We start from the raw sequence: 13,937 nt of genomic DNA on the forward strand, positions 1-13,937 counted from the left end.
AAAAAAAAAAAAAAAAAAAAAAAAAAAAAAAAAAAAAAAAAAAAAAAAAAAAAAAAAAGAGTATAGTCACCCACACTCCCCCCCATGCATGGCCACATATTCAAGGATATGTGGGCAGTACACCTTAGACTTACTGTGTTTTTAAAAAACTCAAGGACACAAAGTTGGGTGGGTAGGGAAGGGGGATTGATATGGGAGGAGATGAACAAGGGGCAATCATATGATCAACACATTTATAAAATTTTCAAGTAATGAGAAGGGGGAATTAAAAGTGAGAGATCATTTGTCTAGAAATAAAGAACTTCTAAACTCAGAGGACTTTAAGTTTTAAAACCACTGAAGTCTAAGGATACCAGGTCACTTTCCCAAAAGATACAATGCTAGCCCCCCTGAACCAGGGCCCAAGGCCTTGCTCACTCAGTTTCCAGAGCAGCCAGTCGGGCCTGGAGTCGGGCCTGGGCACCACTGAAATCTGCCACCATGGCTTGCATCTCCTTCCGATGCTCCTGGCGGAGTGCCTCCACCTCTATGGCTCTTTGGGCTTTCTGGTCCTCCTCCAGCAACCTGTGATGGATGGAAACACATTCAGGGTCACCCAGGCTCTGAGCCTGAGCCTTAGGACTTTGGGGCTATGTCTCTATTTGTTGGCCTTGTACTGAATGATACCAAGATCTTATGAGAAGGACACCTGGGTCTCCAGATGTGAAATTTTGGCTAAGCCTCACCATGGGGACCTCTCCAGGGTTTCCAGAAAGGTGGGTGGCATAGCCAGAAGAGGAGTAGTTAGGGCCATACTGCTCAAGTCCTTGGCTTTAGCCATTATTTTTAATGGTGCTACCTCGGGCTCAGTGTCTTCTTCTATTGGATGGAAGTGTTGGGGTACTTCCCTTACAAGGTCATTGCAAAGAGAAACTGAACTAATCTGTACCTTGAATAGTCCAAGGCACAAATGCCTTCCTTTCAACCATTAGCAGTCATTGTTTTTAACCTAGAGGAGGATCCTAATAGGTCCTACGGGAGCCATTTTCAGGAAGTCCATGGACACTTTTATGTGATTGCTTACCCACCTCCCCAGGTGAGGGATCACTGCTTTCCTCACTCGAAGGAGGACTTGCCTAGGACCACATGCTACATCTCTTGATCTGTGGTGCTCCACCTTAGCCAGATAGACTCCTGGCTGCCCTTAGATGAACTCAAGTCTCAAGTTCACCTGGGAGGGAGGCCCCATGACCTCAGTTAATTGGAGGTAAAGTTATTTCACAACAATTTTGAGTACACAGGGTGGGGAGGGTGCTATGAATATCCCCTCTTGCTGTAGTCAGCTTTCCTTACCACCAGGGGTATTATGACTACCTCAGAGATTTGTTAAACATGGCTCCCTCTTGTGTAGGAATCTCTGCCTGGGAAATCAGTATCCAGGGCTATTCCCACTAAAGGACATCATCTTTTGGTTGTTTTGCATTGTTTGAGGCAATTATCTGTCGCTCATGATGCCTGGAGCTCACTCTGTTGCCCAGGCTGGCTCCAGACTCTTGACAGTTTTGCATCAGTCTCCCAGGTGCTGAGATTAGAGGCAGGTGCCACTATGTCCTTCTTCTTTTGGCTGATCTTACTTAGATGCTCTGCCTGGAGGGGGCCAGTACCTTAATGCTCTTTGAGCATTCTCTCACCTTGACTGTTGCAAGGCTAAGGCAGAGTCTTAGAGTGGAGCCACAGTTTCCCCTGCTAACTCCAGCATCTGCTCCTGGAAAATCTAACTATTTCTAATTCTGAGGCTAATTCTCAGGCTCCTCCATCTCAGCTCCATCAAATCTGACGTGCTGGGGATGAAATTAGTAAAGTGTTAAGTGAGACTTGTGTGTGTGTGTGTGTGTGTGTGTGTGTGTGTGTGTGTGGTCAAGTGCAGGTTTTTTCCATAGTAGGAAAGTGCTCTAATATTCACACACACACACACACACACACACACACACACACACACAGTGAAACAATCAAAAACAGATAAAGCATACAAATTCCTTGACAGAAACAAACTGGTAAATCTTATTCCAGAAAAAAAGCAGATACCATAAGAAATCCTATTGAAGACACTGACTTTGTATTAAATACCTTTCAACAAAGGAGGAAACTCACACTGAGCCTGGTGCTTCCTCCATGGTTGGGAGGGGGTGCCTCTGGCATGCATATTACATTATCCTATAACTGCCCTGAGTCCTGAGCCATGGTGGTATTGTTCCTTTGTCAGGATGCTGCCATCGCTAGTTTTAATGCACAGCACTGTCTGAACTAGTCCATCTCATTGTCTCTCCTGGGTCTGGTTCTAGGTCTTAGGAGGCTTGTGGGGAGAGAAGAGTCCCACTGTAGATCTCAGAGGCTCCAACCAATGATGGAGGAAAGGGAAGAGGCAGGAATCAATGGAAATTGGGCTGCAGACTCACCGGTGCTGCTCGCGCAGATGCAGCGCCTCCTGCAGGTGCTGGTCCACCTCAGCACGCAGGCGCAGTACAGTGTCTTGGAGCTGCGCATTCTCCTCCAGGAGACCTTTCTCTGCAGCACAAGGCAGGGAACCAGGAGGGCCTGTAACACCCACATCCTGAGGGGACACCAGCAGGTAGAGACTTTTACATTTTATTTAGTTAATTGGTTTGTTTATTTATTTCCATAGGCGCCAAGGCCAATTCAACATCCGGGACTTGGAGGTGCTGCTGACAAAGCTTCGGACGAAGGGCTACCATGCAGTCTCTTCCTGACCTTTCTAGAGGCGTTCCAATGAGGGTAATGACCCTCAGAGTTTAATAAGAGATTAGATAATCCGAACACTCCACCCGCTTAAGTGGCCACGTCTTTAACCTTGCCACTCTTTGCCACACTCACTGTGGCCACTAACAGTGTCACCGGTGCCCCAGGAGATCTGAGGGTAGAAGGGCTGGAAGAACAGAGGCCCCAGTGTGGAGTTGTGCAGGACACCAAATAAGGAGAATAGAGTATCAAGAAAATAGAGCAGGATATAGGTACGAGGAGGAGACCAAGAGCAAACAGGGCTGTCGATGCAGTCGGAAGCCAGCGGTCAAGGGGGTTTTTTCATGATAAACTGCGGGCATCTCGAGCTTATTCCAGTGAGGACACAGATTTATGCTGTGTTACCCTAATACCTGAAGCATGAGACCCAGTGATGCCAACTAGAGTAGGAATTGGGGATGCGCAGGGAAGGGATTGATGGGCAAAGCCCGAGCAGCAGGAAAATGAAGGAGAGGTTCCTGGAGTACTGAGACTAAGATCAGTTTAGACTGAGGGCTAAACAGGGAGTTTGTCTGGAGAGTGTTCGGGAGATATTTTCCCCACAGACTGGAAGAGTGACCCAGACTAGCTACCTGGAGGCTAAGAGGTACAAACATGTGTCTGAACTACAGGTAACTTACAACACTTCAGATTTGTTTTCTGCTTTTCAAAGATGGGAGCCTGCAGATCACCAAGTGCCTCTAGGGTGAGAAATGGGAGCAGGGTCTTGCTCTGTCCAGCTAGGGAGGGATCTGTCTCCCAGATCCATCCATACAGGCCTATTCTCTATGGGCCTAGTGTTGTCTTAGAGAGAGTATTGTGTGGACACGGGCAAGGTACTGACCTCTGTAATAAAGGTGTGGTCTCTTCTGTCCCCTGGACACTGAGTGGTGGCCTGCCACTTCCCTAAGGGGCCCACCGCCCTGAGCTCATTCTGTAGCATTTCCAGGGCCTTCTGATGCTCGCAGCAGGCAACTCGCTGCTCTGTCAGCTCCTGCCTCAGGGACTCTGGAAGGAAGAAGTGAGAGATCATTCCTAAACTTATTCCAGGATCACCGAAGCAATGGGAGGATGTAAGGGGCATTCAGTAAATCCTGAAACCAAATGTATGTATGAACCCCACCCCCTACCTTGCTGTCCCCCGACCCTACCATCCCAGTTCCATTTCATTACAAGCAACAGAAGATGTGAGCAACCAAGAGCTACACAGCTATTAAATGGTGGAATAGGAGTCAACGTTTTGAGTGTTTCCTCTTTGATTTGAACCATCTGTGGTGGCTACTGCTTGCTAGTTAGGAGGAATAGCTGGTTATGGCATGCTGGTGTTGGTCTAGTCTAGATCTGAAGGGCCTGGGGACCAAGTCAGGAAACCCAAAGAAGCACAAGGAACTGTCCAGTGGGCGGAGGACCTCTTCTGAAGTCTTGGTCTCAAGTCAGGATCTTGAAACTTATGTCAGCTTTTAAGGAGACAAGACATTCAGAAGTTCTCCTAGCCTTGGGTATAGGATCTTGGCTGGGCCATGGTGGCAAGGGAGAGCAGTAGATTGTAATCCAGCAGGATTCAGCCTAAAACCAGAATCAGCCGGGAGTTTATAGCCCTATGAGGTGAGCACTATCATTGCCTACATTGGACAAATGGTCGGTTGCTCAGGGCACACAGCTAGTGAGTGCTGGAGTTAAGTTTGAAACCTAGTTTAATTTCAGAGATCTTAACTGCCTCTGCTAACTTCTGGAACACCAAGAGAGTAGGTTTTATGTTGAAATGGAACCAGAGATGTATTTCATGCTAGGGACAATAGGCAGAAGAAAGTCAGGTGATGCCTGAGTCCCCCAATTTGCATATATCACTAGAATGGAAAGCCCACAAAATTGAGGCTATTCAATGAAACCCTAGCCAAGGCTTGTATCTGTGTTCTATTGAGTGGTAATCACAGTATCCATGTTCACTGGACTCACATTTGCAACACATGGAATAGTTCATATCCTATTTAATCTACATAATGACCCTATGAGATAGAGATCATTAGAGATCCATTTTGATAGAAAAGGAAAATGCAGACCAGATGCCCCCTTCCCCAGCTCTCACAGAGTTGGAAATGGAGCTGGGACTGTTGCTGTGGTCCATGGGACCCCACTTGCCACTACTTTCCATGTGTAGAGCACACAGTGGCTGGACTCCCCCAGGTGGACAGTGGGTATTTACCAAGAAGCCCAGGCTGCTGGACTTGCATCTGCTCACAGTCCTCCTGCAGCTCTTGTCTGGCATTGTCCTCTAGGGCCTGGAGCTCCAGCAGGTGCGCCTGGAGGCTGTCGGTGGAGTCCTTGTTCAAACACTCTGCAGCCTGGGGGGCAGAAGCAGAAGGCATTGAGGCATGACACTGCAGGATTCTTGTGTGGTGGGCTTGTCGGATTGTGGTAGCCTGACTACAGCACACACTTTGTAATTTTTGTAAAAGATATGCCCTCTTTCTTCAGGATCCTAGGTAGCACAGGCTAGCCTAGAATTAACTTTGTAGCTGAGGATGACCCTGAATCATTTATCTTCCTGTCTCCATCTTCTAAATGGATCCTAGGTACACACCATCAAACATCCTGATTATGTAGTGCTGACGACGGAACCCAGGGCTTTGAGCATGTCAGATGAATACCAACTGGGCTACATCTCCAGCCCCATGCATTTTGTTCTGTTTTCTCCTCTCCACTGCTCTACTCACCCCTACCCCTGCTCCTCCATACCCCACCCCCTCTTGCTGCTCTCTTTTCCCCACTTCAGTACTTCCCTTTTCTGATCTCACATCACCTGTACTCCATTTCTCTGCCTCATTTCCACTTGCTCCTCCTTAGTCGGCTTCTTCCCTTCTTCTTCCATTCATGCCCTGTCTTTTATATCTGTCAGGGAGCAGAGAGGATGGACGGGGCACTTTTATGCTCTGTGTTATAAAGACATTTATATTTCATTTTATGGTATCTATGTATACATGTTATTAACTGCTTAGCACACACACACTGTTAAATGTTTGTTCAGACATGTGGCTCATCCTCTGAGCAAACGGGCAAGGCTGGGTTCTGGAATGATTATTTCCTGCCTCTTCTCCTATGTGATCTGCTGACTGGAGAGGAGACATAAGATAGTTAGCCTGGGACCTTCCTGGATTACTGGCTTTCTGAAAATAGTGAGACTTAAAGATTGAAATTCAGTTCTATCTGTGGTTACCGGCTTCAGCATCTGGGCTCTCTGACCTGTCATTGAGATAACAAGGAATCAATTGTTGGGGTTTGGTTCTAGGATGAGAGGCTCTAGGATGGCAAGTATTTTCACTTGGGGGTTCCCCCTCCTTGACTCCTGGCACTCTCTGCAGCTTTTGTCTAACAGATTGAATTGCTATACTTTTTGGTTTGGGTTCCTTGTTTTGGCCTCAGTTGTAGCCTGTTCTGTTTTTATTCCCAATTTCCTGCCTCTGATTTCAAAGCATCTTTCTGTCTTGTTCCATCTGGTTTACTTCAGAGCTTTGACTGAGAATCAGTAGCGATGCCTCTATTTCTGGTAACAGTCCCTGGGGGCATGTTCTGGCAACACGCTCTGCCTGTGCTCATTCATCTGTGGTCAAGAGGTTGCTATTTTTTCCCCAAGTTTGGAAGGGAGTAAATGGCTTTTGCGGCCCAAGTTGCAATTGTGGGGTTAAACTGTGTATTTTATCTTCTGCCTTTGTATTTCTCATTCAAGATAATTCACTGTCCAAGGCCACCAGAAGTTGTTACCTTGGACAGCTCTTGATGGAGTGTAACATTCTGGGACTGAACCCCCCCCCCCAAAAAAAAAAAAAAAAAAAAAAAACCTTAAAGGAAACCTTCTTACAAATCCATGTAGCAAGGATGTCCAGTTTAGGACTTACAACACAAAAAGAACTTTACAATTTAATGGTGTGTGGACAGGTGATGTTAATTTGTTACATTATGTCCAAGATGTAATTAGAATTAAACTTTCTTTTAGTAATTGGTAAATAAAAGCCTGGTTTGGTGCCAGGCCTCTAATTTCAGAGCACCAGAAACAGAGGCAGGAAGATCTGAGTTCCAGGTCAGCCTGTTTTACAAATGAATTCCAGGGCATTCAGGGCTACACAAAGAAACCCTTTCTCAAAAAACAAAATCAAACAAACAAAATAATAATAATAATAATAATAAATTAACTTGATTAATAGGTTTGTTATTTTGTGTCCTAATTTTCAGAAAGGAAATGAAAAAGAAATCATTAGGAATGAGAAAAATAAATTTAAGAGAAAATGTAGACATCTAGCTATATTTTTGATAAGAAAAGCTATAAAGATAATGTTCTTTTAAAAAGCCTTTTGGATGGGAAAATAAGGGTTTGTCCTAAGATAAAAGCTGAGCTTTGCCAAAATGGAAGAAGAAAGATGAACACAAAACAAGAATATTTATGTACATCCTACAAGGTTCCGGTAAATCATATAAGGTTTGATGTATGTATGATGCTTGCAGGTTATTAAATTTCCTAAGGTCACCATTCAGTACATGGATATAAAAATAAAATCCAGTCCTCTGCTTTAAACAATGAGTGTTTGTTAAGACACAGGTCTGTTTTGATAGCATTTATAAAACCCAGCTTAAAAAAACAAAGATATAAGGTTGCAGAGATGGCTCTGTGGTTAAGAATACCAGCTTCTCTGTCAGGACTCAGATTCAGGTCCCAGGTCTCATCTCAAAACTGCTTGTAATTGCAGTTCCAGGGTTCCCCATGCCTGCTTCTGTCCTCCATGGCACAGGCACACGCATGCCATTCATACAGACCTGTGTGGTTATTGTCATCCCTGGACACAGTGGATAAGAGGCATTGTGCAAGGCCTGGCTTTTGTGGCTCCTGGAATCTTAGGTGATTTTAGTGCATCTAATACCGTAGGTAGCTGTGACTAAATGAGTGTCTGAACTGTGCATCATGCAAAAGTTTGTAATTAAAGGTATGCAAAGTAAACAATAAGGGCTCTTCTTATATAAAATCCATTATGGCCAATGAAATTCTTTTGATATTTCTACCTTTTTAAAATCAATACCACTCAAACAAAACCAAACAAAATCCTAAGCCACCCAAACCTACAACTTGGGTGGTCCTGTTATTTTAAAGTCTGGTCTACTTCTATGGTCCTGAAGAAAATAAGTATTTTGTTATTACATATGTGTTATACTTAATTTTTTAAAAATTGAGTTTATTTCAGAGACTACGTCTTCTAATACCATTCCCTTAATTTGAAAGAAGTCTAAAGTTTTGATTTTTCCAATGCTATAGACCTATTATTGTATTGAGCCAAACATTCTGAATTCTGCTTCAAAAACAGGAGCTAAATTACTTTATTATTATTATTATTATTGGTTTCTCAAGACAGGGTTTCTCTGTATAGCCCTGGCTGTCCTGGCGCTCACTTTGTAGACCAGGCTGGCCTCGAACTCAGAAATCCGCCTGCCCCTGCCTCCCAAGTGCTGGGATTAAAGGCGTGCGCCACCACCACCCGGCCCTAAATTACTATTGACCTAATTGATTATTAGGACTTTGGTAGTGTCCTTCTGTGCCATAATGCTCATTGCCACATGTTCCTTTCTATGCTAAGTGCCTTCTAAGACAGAAAGTGTAGGAGAGCGCTCTACCATGCCAGTATTCACCTGCCTAGAATTGATACTGAGATTAAACTTTTTATGGGTTGCCCTAATATCACACACTCTGATCAGTGTCTCCTATAATTTAATAGTATTATAAATTTGCCACATATAGATTACAACACTGTGGGGCAAGTGGAACCGTGTCACTAGGCATAAGAACTGGTAAGGTCAGGCAGATTCTCATAATTGCAAAAGGGAGGCGTTTAAATCTACTCCCAATCAGGTTTCTGTCCTGGAACATGTGACCATGACACCCCACTAAAGGACCATGACACCTGGTCAAGTAGCATAGAAACCCAGAGTTCTACATTCTAATGAGGTTTCTAGATGCACCCCAAGGTTTTGCCACTGTGATGGTTTGTATATCCTTGGACCAGGGAGTGGCACCATCTGGAGGTATGGTCTTGCTGGAATAGGTATGACCTGGTTGGAATGGGTGTGTCACTGTGGGTGTGGGTATAAGATCCTCACCCTAGTTGCCTGGAAGTCAGTCTTCCACTAGCAGCCTTTGGATGAAGATGTAGAACTCTCAGCTCTGCCTGCACCATGCCTGCCTGGATGCTGCCATGCTTCCACCTTGATGATAATGGACTGAACCTCTGGACTTGTAAGCCAGCCCCAATTAAATGTTTTTTATAAGACTTGTGTTGGTCATGGTGTCTGTTCACAGCAGTAAAACCCTAACTAAGACAGCCACTAAGCTTCCCTTCCTGGGCATCCCATTCTACAAAAGGTATTTAATCTCTGGCTCATCCTGAGTAAGTCCTATGCATCTTTATCCAGTATGAATACAGTTTGGACAAGTAAGATTGTCTCCTTCATGAAGGACCACGGGGTGGGGGGGGCACCTAAGTCTCCCACAGAAGGCCCCTCGTCACTCCTGGCACTCACCCAGAGCTTACCTGAATCCCTCCACCCCCACCCCAGGCTCATCTCAGTGCCTTTCCCAATTCCTTGCAGTGCGGTGTCTAGGTGCACAGGAGTTTGAGAACTCTGCCTCCATCCCAGCCCCCACCATTTCCCAGCCAGGGAAACACAGGCTGGGACCCCTATGTTAGGCTGTGTTTTTCTTCCCCTGAGCAGCATGTTGACCTCCCATGAGTCTGGAACTCCAGCAACAAAAAAGGAAAGTAGCTTAGCACCTCTGTGTTTCACCTCCCTGAGTAGCGCTCAGACACCCCAGCAATCAGGCAGAAACACACAACCATACAGCACCAATCAGTATGTCAAGATATCCCTAAAAGTGCATTACTAGCACTTAGATCTTGATGGTAACCAGGGCCTTGGACTTAAGACCTAGTCAACAGGAGAAAAATCATGACTGATACTATACCTGGGGCCAGTGAAGTCATGGATCTTGGAAGAGAATCTACTACTGCAACTTAATTGAACCAGCATAATTCCTAACTGCATTCTAAAACAAATCCTTAAACCCACAAGTTAAGGTAGCTCTCACCCCTCAACAAAGAAGCCTCTCTTGATAGCAGATGGACACCATTACAGAGAAACACAGCCGATACAACTCACAGAAAATGGATGGTGGGGAGGCCACCCCAATGGCTATATCTCTAACACAACTCCTATACCTAAGGTTCAGGAAATATCACAGAAGAGGAAGCAGGAAGATTCTAAGAGCCAGAGGGCCAGGAAGTCTGCCATGAGACTGCGTCTTCTAGAAATAGCTGCCCAAACAAGGTCTGAAAAAATGACGATGTCAATAGATATGCTATTGCTTATCTCACAGGACCTTACCCCTAGACAAAGAACTACAGGCAACTAATGACTGCTGAGAGAGGAAAATTAGCCTTTCTCAGAGACGAGCCTCCTAGACGGTTATCCAATACAAATAGTACCCTGAAACCATATATACACAAATAAAAGTGGACACACACACATACCAAAAAAGTAACAATGTTAAAGAAAAAAAGACCATCTATTTGAGAGATGGGTGGGGGGAGAGGGGAGTGGAAGGAATTAAAGAGGGACATGGGGGGTATTGGAAGGAGAAAAGGATAGAGAAAGTGATATAATTATATTTTATTTAAAATATATTTTTAAAAATTCATAAGCAAGGATCTAATTTTAACGTGGTTCCCCTTAGTTACTTGTTTTTGTTGCTGGCATGGCAGTGCCCTGCCATGAGAATCACATGGGTACTACACTGAGGGCTTACCTGCCTGAGGATTCCCCAACCCCTGTGTTCTTTCATGGTGTAGCATGTCACTTCTCTGGGAGTCCATACCACCCCATCTCTCCATGTTGTACATTATATATAGGGTCTCTTGTCCCTATGCACCTAGGTAATGATCTCATTCTTTTAGAACTGAGCTCCATGAGCATAAACTATGTGGATGAAATGTTGTCCTCTACACTCAGCACCACGAGGCCCTCTAGAGCTGTAGCTATGTATCTGCAGACCAGGTGCTTCAGTGGCAAGACAAGAACCTTTAGGAACTGAGCTCTTAGCTCTCTCCTAGTCTAGGTTCTTCACATAGATTATCTCTGGCCTACACCAGCTAGCTCATAACTTCCTATTCCATTTAATACATTAAGGAACTGAGCTCCCACCATCTTGGAAGTGCCAAGTTTGCTTTTAGTCATGATTTGATCCCCATATCTTACAGCTTTTGTCCATGTTGGGTTTGAATCTTGGTCCTAACAGATGCAAGGCTCTTATGCTACCATTGAGCTATACTCCCAACCTGACTTCTCTGATCTCATTTTGGAACCATTCCCATGCCAACTGGAGTCAGAACTGAAGACACCCTATCTATTCCAGGGTCTCCAAAATCTTCCCCTCTCTTCATGGGGGCCCGAAACCCTCCTTTTCTAATTCCCATCCACTGAAGCTTTTCATATGGCTGGCTGAAGCCTGGGTTGGAAATCTCTGTTTTCCTCTAAAAGACTGAGGTCTATAGCCCCGAGGAAAAAAATCCAGGTAAATACACAGGCTAGATAGAGTTGGAGTAACTGACAGACTTAGGATCCCATGAGCTCGTTGTTCTTATAGAATGGAGGCAGAGCTGGAAGAAGATATAGAAGAATAACAGAAAGGAATTAAATCTGATTGATGTTGTTATTGCTGTTTTGTTTGTTTGTCTGTTTCTTCTCTTTCTTTCTTTCTCTCTCTCTCTCTCTCTCTCTCTCTCTTTCTTTCTTTCTTTCTTTCTTTTCCTTCCTTCCTTCCTTCCTTCCTTCCTTCCTTCCTTCCTTCCTTTCCTTCTTTCTCTCTTTCTTTTCTTTTTTTCTTTTTTTGGAGTGCCTAGCATAGTCTGTTGCACAATCCCATTGTCTTTCTAAATCTTATTTTGTATTTTTATCAAAGCAATCCACTTTGCTATAAAGAACCACATGGCACTAAGCAAAAGGAAAGTGAGCAGGCTCCTCTTTCTCTCTCTCTCTCCACATACATATTCTTGCACTGCCCACTGTTGCGGGTTTCTTCTGGCATTTACTGTTATAGAAAAGAGAGCCTCCATCCTGCTCTGTTTGGTTATTTTTGAGTTAGGGTGTATCTTCTCTTCAAGTAGACAGGGGTTTCCCATCTCAGGCTCTGAACTTACAGCTATGCCCTTTCAGTCCTCAGTCATCTCATTTTGAAAATAGATGTATACTCTAACAGCCTTCTCTGCTGAAAGTAAACAGGCTGTCGTGGCCAAAGCACTCCCTTGAACAACTTCCTGGCTTTCATTTGAATAAGTAAATGCTCTGTTGAAAGCAGATTTGCTTAGCTCTCTTTAACTAACCCTTGTCACAACTTCTAAAACTGAGAAGCAAAAAAAGTTCTAACACAATGTCCATATCTCTGTCCTTCTGTTTATCCTTGGATCCACATCTCTGCTGCCTTGTCTTCTAGGCTGAATGATTGTCCAGAGGCATGGGCCTTTGATCCCTTTCACTCTGGTCTGCTTCCTTTCTCTGAAACATCTTTCTCCTTCTCTCTTTCTAATATTTATTCTATGTATATGTTGTCTTCAGACACACCAGAAGAGGGCACCATATCTAATTACAGGTGGCTGTGAGGCACCATGTGGTTGCTGGGATTTGAACTCAGGACCTCTAGAAGAGCAGTCAGTGCTCTTAACTGCTGAGCCATCTCTCCAGCCCCATCTGAAGCATCTTTTTAAAGGCTTCCTACCAGGAAGGATGTGATGCTAGAGACTGGCCAGAAGGTAACAGGTACAAGGGAATGTAGTTTCTTAAACTGCATGTTGGATTAAATGTCATGACTTGGCCACCACACTGCAGCTTCCCCTACCCTCTGGAAGGATTTTCCATCTGAGTGGTCCTTCTCAGCTTGTTCTCCTTTCTCTTAAGGCTGCCATGCTGAGCCTGAGTCTCTGGCACACCTCACACACACCACCACCCAAGATACCAAAACAAGATGTTTGTTTTCTTTGAGACAGGTGCCCTTAGTTTCATAGTGATCCCCTCCTTCATACTTTGGAGGAGTACTAGGTTATAGGCATGTGCCACCATGATGCCTGATATAAGTTGTTTTTATATTGTTAAGAGTACATAAGGTACCCAAATGGACTGGTCTGTGGCTGGCAAGCTACCGAACCTCTCTGAGCCTTTCTTCATGTGGAAAAGGGTACTAGAACATCTCTGTGGTTACTGTAATCCTTGGAAATGGTGGATGGAAGGTGTTGTGCAGGTGCCCAGCAAACTGCCCACCTCACAAAGTCACCATACCTTGAGCTCTTGGGTCTTGGCTTCCTTGGGCATGCACAAGGCTCAATGGTGAACAACCTCAAGTTGGACCCTGCTACTCTAATGTAGGCTTTCCTGGAGCCCCTGCTGTAGCTTCTCCCACCACTGTCTGACAGCTGCTTGTGTGCCTGCAGGTCCTCCCTGTAGCCACTGGCACATTGCCACAGTGCCTGCTGTGGCTGGAAGACATGCCGAGACAGACATTCAGCCTCAAGCCAGGACCTTGCCCTCCCTAGGAGTACTGTAATTAAAGGAAACATTTCTAGGGCTACCTCATCCTCGCTGAACCTCCTTCATCTTTGTAAGTGTTGAAGAGTTAGGGAGGGTGTAAGCCTTCAGATGTTCTGGCAGCACATGTTCCAGAAGACTCCTCAGGAAGAGCCCAGAGTGCTGGGAAAGAGGGGATTGTGGGCTGAGACCTAGCAGGGGTTCCCAGGCCAGCTGCCCACACCTTAGATCTCACACTTTTGTGAGACTTTCCTTCCTGAAGCTCTCCTAATGTGCTGTGCTTACTGTTCCTGTACGTCTCTTCTGAAAGATAGGAAACACACCTGTGTCTCTGTAGCTGCAGAGGACCAGGTCCAGGACCACTAACAAGAGGATAGTATCTGTATATCATGTACACACACAGTACTATATCTATGAAAGCCTTCCTAGATTGAGGAATGGGGGACTGGCCAGGTAATCAGGTGTCTCTACAATTGTTCAAGTTTGAGAAGCTGTGTTTGGTGCTTCCTATATACCCAGGTGATATTGAATTCGTTCTCGGATTTCTGATGGGG

At 44.9% G+C, this 13,937-nt stretch overlaps 1 protein-coding gene across 1 annotated transcript in view; it reads right to left on the minus strand.

Moving 5' to 3' along the window:
- Fam184b (family with sequence similarity 184 member B) overlaps positions 1 to 13,937 on the minus strand; it is a 101,697-nt gene that overhangs the window by 7,626 nt on the left and 80,134 nt on the right. The window contains exons 9-12 of the mRNA XM_021161949.1: positions 4,979 to 5,117; positions 3,620 to 3,783; positions 2,436 to 2,590; positions 418 to 564 (exon numbers count right to left, since the gene is read on the minus strand). Coding sequence (XP_021017608.1) covers positions 418 to 564; positions 2,436 to 2,590; positions 3,620 to 3,783; positions 4,979 to 5,117 — 605 coding nt within the window. The remainder of the gene's footprint in view (positions 1 to 417; positions 565 to 2,435; positions 2,591 to 3,619; positions 3,784 to 4,978; positions 5,118 to 13,937) is intronic.

The sequence above is a fragment of the Mus caroli genome, chromosome 5 (assembly GCF_900094665.2).
Source record: "Mus caroli chromosome 5, CAROLI_EIJ_v1.1, whole genome shotgun sequence".
Classification (NCBI taxonomy): Eukaryota; Metazoa; Chordata; class Mammalia; order Rodentia; family Muridae; genus Mus; species Mus caroli.